At 29.5% G+C, this 15,966-nt stretch overlaps 1 protein-coding gene across 6 annotated transcripts in view; it reads right to left on the reverse strand.

The window, feature by feature from the left end:
- LOC122507833 overlaps positions 1–15,966 on the reverse strand; it is a 701,895-nt gene that overhangs the window by 412,526 nt on the left and 273,403 nt on the right. For all 6 annotated transcript variants that reach the window (XM_043620759.1, XM_043620763.1, XM_043620764.1 and 3 more), the window contains one exon: positions 9,192–9,403. In XM_043620759.1, the coding sequence (XP_043476694.1) occupies positions 9,192–9,403 (212 nt within the window). The remainder of the gene's footprint in view (positions 1–9,191; positions 9,404–15,966) is intronic.

Here is a 15,966-nt window from a genome sequence, read left to right on the forward strand (position 1 = left end):
CTACTCTTTACATTTTTTTCGTCTGAAATAGAAACTTGTACAACCGAGTTTCATGATGACACTTGAATTTTTGAATAGGAAAAACGCGCGGTTTTGATAATGTATAGTTGCTAACCTTATTTTATTAAGCGCGTAGGCTATACATTTTCAATTCTCTTCCGTTAGCTTCTTTTCTTCTTTCTTTTAAACTTCCTTTTTTTTATATACTCAAATTTAAGATAATTTAATTAATTAAGCTTTAGACTAAAAGTTTCCCGAACTATTGGACTTTAGAGTCTAGGTTCAAATATCTAGTTAATAATTATTATTAACTATTTTTTTACTATGTTATATCTTCAGACGTAACAAGATAATCGAATCTCGCAGATATTCCGCTGCGAGTTTAAACTCTTCATATGTTCCATAAGAGGAGGGGAAGCACTCCATGGAAGCCTTGAGGTCCTCAATATATTAAGCCCAATCAGTACTCCTAGGATTACGTCCCCATTTATGTTCCCGATCTTTCGATTCCATTCTGAATGCAATAAGTCTGTGGTCTGAAAGGGAATCTTCATCAGACACCCTCTAGCCCCTCACACCACTCCACACAGACTTGGAACAGATGGTTCAAACAATAAAAACATCTTAACGTATATTCGCAAAAATTCTTACTCGGGGGTTTCTGGGGTCGCTGATCACGATTCTGAAGTCAGATATTCAAAATACATAATTTTTTATCCAAAATGTCCGCCAAAAATCTTTCAGAATTTAAAAAGTGGATAAATTTTTCTAAAAATTCTTACTCGGGAGTTTTTGAGGTCGCTGATCACGATTCTGAAGTCAGATTTTTAAAATACATGAATTTTTATCCAAAATGTCCGCCAAAATTTTTTTAAAATATTAATAGTGGATAAATTTTTCTAAAAATTCTTACTCAGGGATTCTTCAGCTCGCTGATCACGATTCTGAAGTCAGATTTTCGAAGTACATCATTTTTAATAATCGTCTGCCATATTGGATCCTCTTTGTTGAATTTTGAAAACCTAACATCGGATTATAGCAATCAGCGACCCCGAAAATTCCAGATTAACAATTTTCAGACCAATCTAATGAATTTTTAAAAATGAGTTGCTATATTGGATCTGCCATTTAAAATTTTTAAAAATTAATAACTGTTTCGTAATCAGCGACCACAGAAACCCTCGAGTAACAAATTTTAAACGAATCCAATGAATTTTTCAAAACCATGACCGACATATTGGATCCGCCATTTAAAATTTTAAAAAACTAACACCGGAATCGTAATCAGCGACCCCAAAAACCCCCGAGTAACAAATTTTAAGCGTATGCAATGAATTTTTCATAATCGTGACCGCCATATCGGATCCGCTATTTTGAATTTTTAAAAACTAACACCGTAATCGTAATCAGTGACCACGAAAACTCCCGAGTAACGAATTTAAAGCGAATCCAATGAATTTTTTAAAACCTTGACCGCCGTATTGGATCCGCCAATTTGAATTTTTAAAAACTAACACTAACACTAACACTTGAAACATTCTTATTTACAGAAAAATAATTTTTAAAATTCAAACGTATTTTTTTTATTAAATTTTCTTATAAAATCTACACCATATAAAGTTTTACATATTTTGTAAAATAGTTTTTAGTACAGAAAGATTGTTCCAAATTTTTTGAATTTTTCTGGTCCAAGTTTGACGGCCTGCATTTTCTAAGAAAAAAATTACACGTTCATGCCTATAAGTAATTCTTATAGTGTAGCAAATGACCTTTAAAATAAGCTTAAGATCATTAAAAAGCGTTCATTATTTTAAAAGTTATTCAAATTTTTGTAAGACATTGAAAATGACGATTTTTTAAAAATATCTAAATAAAATATTAGCTAAATGACTTCTAAAAGATCTTGTTCTTTTCAAAATCTTATCATCTTTTAAAAAATAAAAAGCAAAATATTTTAGATTCCATACATTTTATGTTTTAAAATGTTTTTCAATCACCTGAAAATGGATGGTCTCTCAATTTTGACCGGTAGTGTAGATTCGTAATCAGCGACCCTAAAAACCACCGAGTAACAAGTTTTAATCGAATCTGATAAAATTTGAATTTTGTCCGCCATATTGGATCCGACATTTTAGATTTAAAAAAAAACTTTAGATTAGATTATTAGATTTATTATTATTATTATTAGATTTATATTCGGGGACCTTAAAAAACTGTTAAAGAATGAGTTACAGAATAATTTACCTCGTTTTTTGCTTTTAATTCATAAAAGTATTTTGAAATTTTTGGACCATTTGACTTTTAACAGCTCTATTGGCATCGGAAATGAAAATTTGCAAAAAACGCCCATCGCCATCTTAAAGTACATGAATGTGGAAATCTTTTAAGCCCTAAAACGTTTAAATCTATCAAAGCAATTTTTGTTTAGAGCTCTGTCCGTGTTGACGTGCGGAGTGTCCCATAAATATTTAGTTATTTTAAAAAAATTATTTTATTGATGCAAATAAATATTTATTTGAATTAAAATCCATGCATTACTGAATCAAGTAATTTTCCTAATTGATTTAAAGCAATATTTATTAGATCCAATTATTCCATTCATTTGACTTAAATAATTCGAATTTGCTACAAATAACTATTTATTTGATACTACAAATTAAAAAACCTCTGCCAAGTTGTATATTTTTTTTATAATTTTGGTGCTCATTTCATGAACACTTTACTTCCTCATAGAGATAAAAATAATAGAAATATATGAATAACTTTTTAGAAATATGGTAAAAGTGATTGAATTTTGGGTGAATCAATTTATTTTTAAATACCCTACAAGATAGTTACAATAATTTAGGGTAATGTCACCTTGAGTGGACCGCCTAAGCTTTTTTTCTAAAAAATTCTTCTTGACAGCAAATTAATCGGAGGTTTCTATTTCAAGCTTTAGTTTAGATCCCTAGATAAGTGTTTATACCATAATAGCATTGATTTTTTTTTATTTGGAAAAAACAACTTTTAAAAAATAGCTCATTTTTAAGGAATGAAAAAAGTGTAACCTTGAGTGGACCACTCTTAAAAAATTGTAAAAGTTATTCTACATTCTTTAATGTATTTAATATTTCTGATATATTGAAACAAAATTCATGCTTATGCAGCTTCAGACCATGTTTGTGTCGCAATGTTTACAAGTGAAACCATTTTCAATAATTTTGGCACATATCACATCAAAATCACAAAAAAATTAATAAAGAACATAAAACAGTTTCAAACCAATTTATTGTCAATTTATTTCCATAAAAATGGTAAACTGACATTAAAAATATAAAAAACAGGCAGTCCAATCATGGTTATAAACAGTGGTCCACTCATGGTGACATGCAACTTTTTATGGCAGACACCAAAATTTTTTTTTGAGTCAAAATTATCACTTAATTAAACTAAGACAATCAATTCCAATGTCCAAAGTAGTAGGAAAAAAATAAGTTACCTTTTAAAACTTAAATTTTGCCCTACTTTTACGCTTCCGAATCACTTTACTCATTAGTAAGAGCGACTTCTTTTTTGGTTTGTGTTCTTAAAAATGCGTTACATCAAACAATAACGTGTATGATTATCGCGGAACATAAATTCTTACTGTTTCTAGGTGCGGTGCTGCACGGAGAGAAATCTGCTGCTAATATTACTCGAAAGAGCACATTACTTAAATTGCTTAACGTTTCTCTTATATTTTTAGCATCGATTCATATACTTATTGTAAAAATACTTTCAATGCAATAAGCATAAGAGACAGTAGCTAATTTTGCACGAAATCTTTATTATAAATACAAAGAGAACGTGCTATAAAAGTATTAGATTCTTCTTTTAAGAATCGCTCGAACTCCGACTGATTTTCAGGCGGACTTTATACAACACAATCTTACCTGTGTATACGCACATATAACTCACACACACATATATTTCTCTCTCTCTCTCTCTCTCTCTCTCTCTCTCTCTCTCTCTCTCTCTCTCTCTCTCTCTCTCTCTCTCTCTCTCTATATATATATATATATATATATATATATATATATATATATTTGATATTTCTTTGTCCTGTAAAACATTATTATATATTATATGTAGTATTTAATACTTGTTGCTGTTATAAAAAGATAATATTTATTTAATAGTAAGTATATTATTTAAAAATTATTGCATTTTTATTCGTATTTGAATATATAAGCAACATGTGAAAATTGTTAGGTTATGTTATTGCAAACGTCACCGCTTTGTACGCGTTCCGTTCCTCGAAACCATCCAGAGAAATATATGTGTGTGTGAGTTATATGTGCGTACACGCAAGTAAGATTGTGTTGTATAAAGTCCGCCTGAAAATCAGTCGGAGTTCGAGCGATTCTTATAAGAAGAATCTAATACTTTTATAGCACGTTCTCTTTATATTTATAATAAAGATTTCGTGCAAAATTAGCAGCTGCTTTTTGTTTTTATTGCATCGAACTCTCTATTACATTAAATAGATGATTTTGTATATAAATTATTATAACCTCAAGCTAAAATTCTATTCAGCAGTGACTAATAAAATTTGTAAAGATTCTGCAAGCAATAATAGCAACAGATTTCTCTCCGTGTGCTATTCGTTTTATTTATTTAACGTTTCCGCTGTCAGATAACTTAAAAACTCAGGTGGTCCACTCAAAGTAGCGGTCCACTCAATGTGACATTACCCTAATAGTTAAACAAAAATTTTCAAACAAAAATGTTGAGAAAATGTCATTTTTCACAATTTTTGGTTTTTAAAATACCAATAATTTCGAAATTTATTATCGAATTATGTTCAAAAATAGGTCAATCGAAGCGTTTGTTAATGCTGTACAAGTTAATAACGATAATTTTAAAGTTACTTCCACGTTTTTCAACAAAATTTTCAAAAAAGTCTTTTTTCCAAAATTTTTTATTTTTAAAAGCTTAATAACTCCGGTTAATATGGACGAAAAATGTTTAATTAGGGCTCAAAAGATGCGTCTAAAAAAACTCTACAAAATTATGGAAAAACATTTATAGGTGTCCTAACATTTTTTTAAAGTTATGGACGAAAAACGTTGTGTCCGCAGGTGAGATCTACAATTTAAAAAAAATTTAACCCAAAAGCTCTTTATGATTTCGAGATATTTATGAAAATGTGATGTTTACACACACACACACACACACACACATACGGAATGACATTTTTTAAAAATGTCATTTTTAAACTCCTGAGGTCAAATAACATAAAGATATGTCAAAAAATCGAACTTGAGAAATTTCGGTATTACAATACTTCCTCTATGAGGAAGTAATTTTTATATCAAGGGCAGTTTCATACGAAAAGTAAATGGTGGATCACCGATTTTTCTTAAAGTTTGTAATTTTGTAGTATTTGGGGTACTAAATAACTGTGCCAAACAGTTTTGCAAAAAAAAAATTTTTTGCAAGATATTTAGATTTAAAAAATCAGAAACTGAAAATAAATAAATAAATGTCAATTTTTTATAATATTAAAAAAAAAGTTAAGAAAAATTAAATTTTCAATAATTTGTTTAAACAATAATTTTTTATTGTTAAAAAAATATGCTAAGGACATCATGGAGTTTTCTAAAAAAATTATTTTCTCAAAATTTAAACCTTCCTTAATAAGTGGTTAAATTTTTAAAGAAGTGCTTTTTGATGTTTTTAAGAAAAAAATTTTTGAAGTTTGCGCTACGAGTTTTTGTGCGTTGCGCTAAATAAGTAGCGCCTATATCAGTGTATTTTAAAAGATGATATGACCTTTACTGCTCGCCTCTAATACATTTATTAATTATATACGTATATATTATGACTAGTTATAATTAATATAAGAATATTTTACTTACTTTCTGGGGTGTCTTCCATTTTATTTTCATAAAATTTACGCTTTTATAAAAAATAACAAGCAATGAAAACTCACTTTTATTTTTCTGTATTTTAAAGTCAATGTTAAGCACTAACACGAAGGGTTATGTTAAACTGACATATGCACTGCTGTAATAGATTTGGGGACCTATTATAAGTGAAAAAAGCTTCACAACGACCCAGAGCAACCAACTGTAAGTCTAAAAATCCCCATTCAAAACTTTCACATTTTGGTCTAATCTCCGGGTTTTTTTAATTTGGCTCCACTGTGGGGCAGTGTCCATTCGTACATAAAGTACTAAAAGATTAGGTATATAATAAAAATAAATTTATAAATATGTCAAAAAATCACAATCGAACCATTAGTTGGTGACGCCGGTGATATTTGTCTTTTTATAATTTTTTTCTGCTATTATAAATTATATTTTTGTATGTATTGCTAATTTAAAATTAGGCCACGATTTTTGTATAAATGACATAAATAGACAAAAATTGACTGTATGTTATGAATTCAATAATGAGGAAGCAACACTGCAATTTACCATGGAGATTGGAAAAAATGAAATACATTTTTTAGACATAAAATTAATTAACGAAAATAATATACTCCTGACTAACTGGTACAGGAAACCAACTTGGTCAGGCAGATATTTAAATTTCAATTCACATACAGATTTCTCGAAAAATATATAAATTTAAAAATGAAAAAAATTACCACGCCTAGAGTAAACAATAGTGAAAAAACCTTTGACACTAATAAATTGGTGTTATTCCATATATTTATGAAAATCACATTCAATTAAAAAATATCTTAATGAAATATAATTTTAATGTTATTTTTAAACCTTGTAAAAACAACTAGGGTGCCTATAAAAATGGTTCTTAATTAGAGCTGATTTCGGTACTAAAATAGAACCAAATTACGATTTAGTGCCAATTTTGGTACTAAATTAGTACCTTTCTTTTCACAGTGTGTCTTCCGAAACTTTAAAGACCCTATTCCATTGTACGCCCTGATGCTTTAATGCCTTCCTGCCGGTTTTGACCGCGTTTTAAAAAGTCGTGACACGTCTATAAAAATGTTGTTAGATCGTGACGTATAAGTTCGTTCATACGTCACGAAGTAACTAAATTTTGATAGATATGTCACGACTTTTTAAAACGGCGTCAAAACCGGAAGGTGGCCAAATGCCTAACTTGCCATTAGACAAAATCATACAAATTTTTCACAGCAAATGTGTTTTCAAACTGAGCCTCTCCAAACTTAACCTTCTTTCTGTGTAAAATTGTGATTTGGTCAAATGGCAAGTTAGGCCTACCGTTTTCACTGTGTATATAAAAATTAAAAATTTCAAAATAAATAGATCCCATCGTTTGCCCACGATCAAACAAGGCTTAAACATTGTTAATTTAGTGCTATAGCACTAATCTTAATTAACTTCAACCCAGATGTTCTTGCCCAGATCGGTTCTTTCTTGCTTTTGTTTCTGGGATGCCCTTTGATGATTTTAAACATAAAATAAAAAAAATCGGTTGGGCCGTTTTTTAAAAAAATTGATTTTTAACATTTTTAAAAGAGGTTAATCAACATATTTTTCCTAAAATGAGTGAAAATAATCGCCACATCTACTTGAGTCATTAAAAATGATATCAGAAAATAAGTGCTAGGTACTGAGTATCTTTAAGTAACTTTATACCAGAAAAATTTATTCAAAACAGTAAAAGACGGGTAAGAAATGGAGTTTTTTGAATAATACTCTCTCCCAGTACATATACACCTAAAATGACCTATAGAAGAATTAAAGAGTATAAAATTTTGAAGAAAACCAAAAAAAAATTCGATACTTTAGTTCACCATTTTCATAAAGAAATTGTGAATTTATATTTAGTTACGCAAATGGGAACCGCGAAAAAATGCTTCATTACAGACCGAATAGTGAAGCATTTTTTGAAGGTCGAATCTTTGACATGGGACCTCTTCATCGTCAGTGCGGTTGATATACTCAAAGTGCTTATTTTTCGCGACGCGTCAAAAATGCTATTTTACAGGTCATTTTAATTAGTAATGATTTCATTGAAAACTTTAACACTCCAATTTTCCATTTTTGTAAGAAAAGTGTTTGTTTGTTTACATTTCACAACTTGGACATTTTAGAACTTTGACTTGGCCATTTTATAAAAATCGTAACTCCAATCCTATTAGAGATAGAATGATATTTCAACGACGGATTTACTCAGAATTTAGTCTACTTCAATTTATTTTGAGTAATATATATGCGTTAGATACACAAAACACTTTTTATTTTTCAAAAACTAAAATAAAATTTTTTTTACTATATTTTTTGCTAAAATCTGACTTTAGAACGCCATAAATCCAAATGATTTAATGATAAAGCACTCTATTTTTTTGGTTTCTTTAAAATTTTATACTCTTTAATTCTTCTATAGGTCATTTCCAGTGTATATGTACTGGGAGAGAGTAATATTCAAAAAACTCCATTTTGTACCCGTTTTTCACTCTTTTGAATTAATTTTTGTGATATAAAGTTACTTAAAGATACTAAGTACCTAGCACCTATTTTCTGATATCATTTTTAATGACTCTAGTATATGTGGCGATTATTTGCACTCATTTTAGGAAAAATATGTTGATTAACCTCTTTAAAAAATGTTAGAAATCAGTTTTTTTTAAAACGGCCCAACCGATTTTTTTCATTTTATGTTTAAAATCATCAGGTGGCATCCCAAAAACAAAAGCAAGAAAAAACCAATCTGGACAAGAACTTCTGGGTTGAAGTTAATTAAGACCTGCCGTAGCTATGTAGTTTCTTACAAAAAATTTTGAAAAAAATAGGTCGATACTTACATTGTTAAACATGAAATTTTATTTAAAAAATTTTAAAATGGTATCGTAAATTATTACAAAATTTTTTTAAATATTTTGTTAATAACTACGCGTAAAAACAAAACTTTTCATTATAAAAACGTTCAATTTGATCAATTTTTGACCTAACCTACAAAAATATATTAATTGTAATACTGTTCTTATTATTATTATTTTAGAATCTGAAGAGGACTGGAAAATTCAGTCGAAACGTTATGTAACATGTAATGTGCAATAAAAAAGACCAAATAAAAAATTAAAATAAATTAAAAAACATTTCTATTTAAAATCTGTATGTTTAATGTTTTATTGAAATCCAAAGAAATTATTTTTCGCATTTTACTCCTAACTTCTTTGAAATCGTAGCCGCAGTCAGGGCGTTAAATAAGTATCAATAGTTACGTACCAATTAACGTTAGATTCACTCTAAAGTTTCTAGTAGGAGAATTAACGAAATCCACTCTGCATCTAAATATTCCTTGATCTATGAATTCAACGTTGTTCAATTTCAATTTGCCTCGATGACCATCAGTCATTTGAAAGTATGTTTTCTTTCCAAGATCATTGCTTACGGCCCAGTGGACAGCACTTCTCAAGTTCCCTTTTCTAGCATCAATACTAAAATAATATAAGCCCTTCATTCATTATTCCTGTATCAGAGTATTTCTTAACTTTTCAAAATAAAACTATGAATGGAAAAAGAAATAAATAAAATCTGATAATATAAATACTATTTTTACCATTTAAACATCTTTAATTATTATGGAACATGAAGATAACAATCACTTTGAGTCAAAGTCTGATCGCTATCGGTTTGCAGAAAATTAATCATTAGTTAAGAGAAATTATCGATTTTCCGATCAAAGTGACATGTATGACACACTAGAAAAAGTTGGTGTGATTTTTGTTGCGTGTTAAATTAACCAATGTTAAACGACATAGAATGTGGCGCCACCTATGACTATTATTTTAACACCAAATTCGGTGTTAAAATAACACTTTTTATTTTCTGTGCATGACTTATAAACTTTCACACAAAATTTAAAACTCTATGATGATTCTTCGACACAGTCGAATACTGCAATTATCTTTTTCAAATTAAAATTTTGCTCAGAAAAAATAAGCCATGAAGAATAGGGTTAGTCGATTCCGGACTTTTTTCGAGTCGAGATTTCTACATGGAGAAAACTGGAGTATTCAACTAACTATCTGGAGAGACAAACAGACTATATTTGAGGTTAAGTTTTTTGTAACTATCTCGGAGGGATAAATAGACACTCCGATGATTAATTTGACTAACTCGGAGGGAAAAGTTAACTATCCAGAGAATCAGGCTTAACACTCAAAACCTAACCCTCTAAGTTTGACTATCCAGTTTTCTCAGTGTAATAGTCCGGAAAAGTTGCCTTATTACATCCTGATTTCAATGCAATATTTTTCGTTTTGAGACCGGACTGCATCTTCAGCAAAATGTATAAAACAAAAGTTGTTTGTCGCGTCATTAGCTACCGAAATAGTATGTATGATCATGGCCGTAGAACGAACCGTTCTGGAGATACGAGCAGAAAGGCGGCGCGCCGCAGCGCTAGGTGAAATTCGGCTTTTACATGGAGAGAAAAATCAAGCGTTTGTAGTATGGACAGTTAAGCTTATTTCGTAAAAGAATGCACATGCGCAATATGCGTAAAACTTCTGCTGTATTTGTATAAATTTCTACGTTATCAGCATAAAATTTCTACCTGTAACGCATGGGACGTCAGTATACTACGATTGCAAGAGATCCATGCTTTTTTAGTATATGTTTCATGCAACTGAGGTATAAAAACATGCCTCTTTAGCAGGACGTTCATACAAAATTAGCATAGGAAGTCTCCATACTACAAACGCTTGATTTTTCTCTCCGTGTAGCCACACTTTTCTCTGAATGCGCCAAAAATGACGCCGGCGCTGCGGAGATGTGTTCCGTGCTTCACGCGTTGGGTCGGACCGGCTGGGCCGCTCACCACGTCTCGTCTCGCTCTTCCCCCACCCCTCCCCGCCAGACACTAGGCTAGACTTTTTGTGTTATCAGTTTTAAAGATTTCGTATAGGGCGACTCCAAGGAGTAAAGAGTATGAACCTAGGAGTAAAGAGGTTTCAGAAATAGTTGCAAAAAAGGTTGAAAATATTTTCAAAAAGTCACACACCAGAGTTCTACAAATGCTCACCACATATCATACGAAATTTCTGACACTGAAACACACTCTGGTGTGTAAGACTATCGGAATAGATGACTTTTTGAAAATATTTTCAAACTTTTTTGCAACTATTCTGAAACCTCTTTACTCCTAGATTCATAGTTGTCGCCTCGGAGTCGCCCTATACGAAATCTTTCAAACTGATAACACAAAAGAACATCCTGGTAACTGGGTAGCTGGGACTCAGTGAGATCGTAGGGTAAGACTCCGTCAGAAAAAAAGCGATTTGCAAGTGGTCTTCCGATTTCTTCGAAACCTTGGGAAATAGAAGTCTTATATGAATTAAATTTAACCCTAACAGGATTTTGAAAAATTTTCAAAATGGCGGCCGCTACGCCATACTGAAAATGAGTGTTGCGTTTTTTTCAAAAATTAATAACTCTGAAACTTTTTAATCGATTTTAATAAAATTTACAGGTGATATAGTTAAAAATACGTAGTTTAATTTGATATTATGAACAAAAAAAAATTTTCAAAATTTGTCAAAAAAAAGTCAATAAAATTTTTTGAATTAATTTTTAGTTCAGTTGGCCTAATTTTTGAATTTTCTAATAAGTAAATATCGATTCCTTGTAATTTCACCTTTCATTTCATAAAAAAAAATTTATGGAGACTCTAATAGTTCTCGAGATATTGCGACTTTAGTGGGAGCGCGTACCGCGGAATTAAACTCTGTAGCGAGGCGGAATATGAAGCGAGCGTACAAACGTGCACAATAGGGTGTCCGTAACAATGCGACTTTCGAATTTTGTTTACGCCACCCCCCAGTTTAGTTCCAATAAAATAAAAACAATTTCCTAAAATTTGAAGCCGATTGATTAATATTAACACGTGCCAGAGATCCATCGAAATTTCCTATTAAAAATACATAGGAAAAATGCACTTTTTAAAAATAATTCATAACTTTTTTAATTTTCATGCAAAAAATTCTCCAGGTCACATTTGCCTTCATTTTTAGCTGCACTATAAGATAGCACTTTGCCAAAAATTTAATTTTTAAAAATTTTTAAAATGGCGGATGATTAAAGTGGGTCATAAAAATGCACCACAATATATCCAAGGTTTTAACACATAAGTGTTGTCAAAAATTCAAAAAAATTACTTACTCGGGGCTATTTTCGATCGTTCATCATGAATCTGATATCAGAAATTAATTTTTCCAAATTTTCGATCCAATATGGCGGGTTCAAAATTTTGATTTTCTACATTTTTAAAGTAAAAATTCTAAAACAACGTCAAGGGCGATTTTTGGAAGCGCTATTTACACTCAGAGAAAAAGTTTATTTCACTTAACCAAACTGTTTAATTAACCTATTTTATTTGTCACGATAAAACAATTTTGTTGATTTAAATAAAAATTTGGTTTATTTTAATAAATACGTAAAATTTGTTTGGTTATTGGAAAGAAATTTTTTATTTGAAGTTGTTTGTTTCATTTAACCAAATTTGTGTTTTGAATAGAGATTATTGTTTAGTTAAATACAGTTTGTTCGACACAACACACAAATTTGTTTGATTCAACCAAATCATTTTATTTGAGTCAAACAAACATATTTGCTTTTGTCAAAAAGTACATGTGTGAATTTAAAAATGGCGATCTCACTTGTCTACAGTCCGCGTTCGCGTCAAATTTATTTGTTAAATCGGTAAATCGAAGAAAAAAAATTATAAGTGTCGGTTAAATAAATATTAAATACATTGTGTTCATTGACTTACTGCATATTTAATTTGTACCAGTGAGAAGAATATTTACAAAAAGGTTTTGTGAAGTTTTCAGTTTGTTGTTTCGAATAAACTTTTTTCTGAGTGCACGTATAAAAATCATAATTATAATATGTTTAATGTAATATTTCAAATGTTTTTTTATAATTAAGTAATTTTGTTTATATGAAGAAATACATATATAATATTTTACTTATGTAATTGTTACTTATTTTCCTCTAATAATGTTTGAGTTTCCTAATTTAATATTTTCTAGTATACATATTATTGGTTAATTTATAATTTATTATATGTTTAATTTTAAAATATCAATAATTATATAATAAATTATAAATTAACCAATAATTCGTACTAGAAAATATTAAATTAGGAAATTCAAATATTATTAGAGGAAAATAAATAACAAAATTAAGTAAACAAAAATATTTATTTAAATGAACCAAATACGTTTACTAAAACTATTTATTTGAATCAAACAAATCTTTTCTCTTGAAATAAACAAATTTTTTAGTTATATTAAATAAAATTTTTTGGTTAAGTGTAATAAGCATTTGGTTAATACAAATAAACGTATTGGAAGAAATTTTTTGGTTGAATCAAACAAACGTTTGGTTGACTGTATAGCAATGCATTTATTTGGTTGATTCAACCAAAATTTGGTTGATTCGAACAAATTTTTTTCTGAGTGTACGAATCTAAGGTTAAAATTTTATTTTTCAAATTATTCGATCCACTATGACGGATTCAAAATTATGGTTTTCTACATTTTTAAGTAAATAGTCTAAATATTAATTTATAGATTAATATTTACAAAAAATAATTATTGGGATGTTTTAGAAACTCTTTTATAGAAATTTAACTTTTTATACCTCTGCTCTTAAAAATCGATTATTAAAGGAATATTTAAAAAAAAAAATTTGAATCCGCCATGCCATATTAGATTCGGTAATTTAAAAAATAAATTTTTAACATTAGATTCGTAAATAGCGCTTCCAAATATCGCCCTTGACGTTGTTTTAGAATATTTACTTCGAAAATGTAGAAAATTAAAATTTTGAACCTGCCATATTGGATCCAAAATTTTGAAAATTAATTGTTACGGACACCCTATTGTGCACGTTTGTACGCTCGCTTCATATTCCGCCTCGCTACGGAGTTTAATTCCGCGGTACGCGCTCCCACTAAAGTCGCAATATAATATAATATAATATAATATAACTATATTAATATAATATATATAATATATATATAATAATATATATTATATATTATATATATATATTATATATATTATATGTATATAATATATATAACTATTAGAGTCTCCATAAATTTTTTTTTATGAAATGAAAGGTGAAATTACAAGGAATCGATATTTACTTATTAGAAAATTCAAAAATTAGGCCAACTGAACTAAAAATTAATTCAAAAAATTTTTTTGACTTTTTTTTGACAAATTTTGGAAATTATTTTTTGTTCATAATATCAAATTAAACTACGTATTTTTAACTATATCGCCTGTAAATTTTATTAAAATCGATTTTATTAATTTTTGAAAAAAACGCAACATTCATTTTCAATATGGCGTAGCGGCCGCCATTTTGAAAATTTTTCAAAATCCTTTTAGGGTTAAATTTAATTCATATAAGACTTCTATTTCCCAAGATTTCGAAGAAATCGGAAGACCACTTGCAAATCGCTTTTTTTCTGACGGAGTCTTACCCCGTACGGATATATATGTGTCCTGACGCGGTGAAAGGTACCTTACGCCAAAACAGTGAATTATGCAGAAACGGTATTAGAAGTTAAATTAATTAATTTATTAACTAGCTAAAACAAACGCGTGTAAACGCGCGTGAATACTTGCTGGGCGCAACTGCCATAACATAAGAACCCTGATTATCTTAAAAATAATGTAAGAAAATAAATAAATTTTGCAATAATTTTAATTAATAGTACCCAATGCATTCAATATATATCATTTTAAAAAAAATTAACAAATTATGCATAATTTTTACATAGTCTTATATAGTAATTACTTAACAATTATTGGAAAATTTTCTGTCTTTTTCATAAAATAAACAAATCATAATATTGAATACTATTTCTCATAAACCGTTTTTTTAAAAAGGTTTGTATCATATTTCTAAATAGTAACAGTTATCGTCAAACAGAAACAATAATACTTCAATTAAGTATTTTTTACACTAATTTCATTCTTTTTTTTAATAATATTTAGAAAATTAAATCTGATAGCGTTCCACAAATGTAAGAATGGATGTCGAAATTTTAACAATTCTAAGAAATATGTTAAACGTTAAAACATTCATGATATTTTCGTGTCTTAACACTAAGGGGCCATTCATAAACCATGTAACCTCTTGAAGGGGAGGGGGGTCAAGCAATTGACTACGACAAAGGGAAAAAATGGCGCTAATAGGGGAGAGTGGGGCAAGACGGGGTACCGGCCCTATTTAACAAACGAATTAACCAATCGCGATTATATTTTTACACAATACTGCACCGAGACGATAGTTTCTTGTTTATAAAACCTAAAAGCCATGAGAACAAATCTTTTATCTGTTTTAATAAAAAAACTGTTTTCGACGATTTTCTTGTCATTTTTTCACTTTTTTTAGGAGGCGTTTATTATTTAATAATAACAGTTAATGAACTGTATAAATTTTTTTCTAACTGTCAAGGGTTACATAAGAAGAGAATCATATGTTTTTTTTCTTTGTTGAATCGTAAATTGCAGTAATTAATCGTTTTATTAAATTTCGTAGCTGCGGGCAAGATGGGGTAGGGGAGAGTGGGGCAAAACAGGGTTCACAAATTAAGCAAAAAAAAGAGAAATAAGAGAAGTTAAGAAAACTACTAAAATCAAGACTGAATAAAATAAGAGTGACCAAAAAGAAAAAAGCTTGTCAGGTTAAATCATCAATTAGCGATGGTAAAGTGGAAAATACACCTTGTCTCTATTGTAATGGTTATTATTTAGACTCAAATGAAGGCTGGCCTGCTTTTTTTGTCTGCGGCCAATGGGCTCACTGCAGTTATGCATGAAGATGAAGATGCAACTTTTACTTGTCAAATTTGTCGACAGAAATAGGTTGTTTTTTGTTAGTACCCCATCTTACCAGCCGGTGGGGCAAGATGGGGAGATTTGCAATTTTTTCAATATAATTAATTATAAGCTTTTTTAAGAAACAGATAGCCTTT

Source organism: Leptopilina heterotoma, unplaced genomic scaffold (genome assembly GCF_015476425.1).
Source record: "Leptopilina heterotoma isolate Lh14 unplaced genomic scaffold, ASM1547642v1 Lhet_510, whole genome shotgun sequence".
Lineage (NCBI taxonomy): Eukaryota > Metazoa > Arthropoda > Insecta > Hymenoptera > Figitidae > Leptopilina > Leptopilina heterotoma.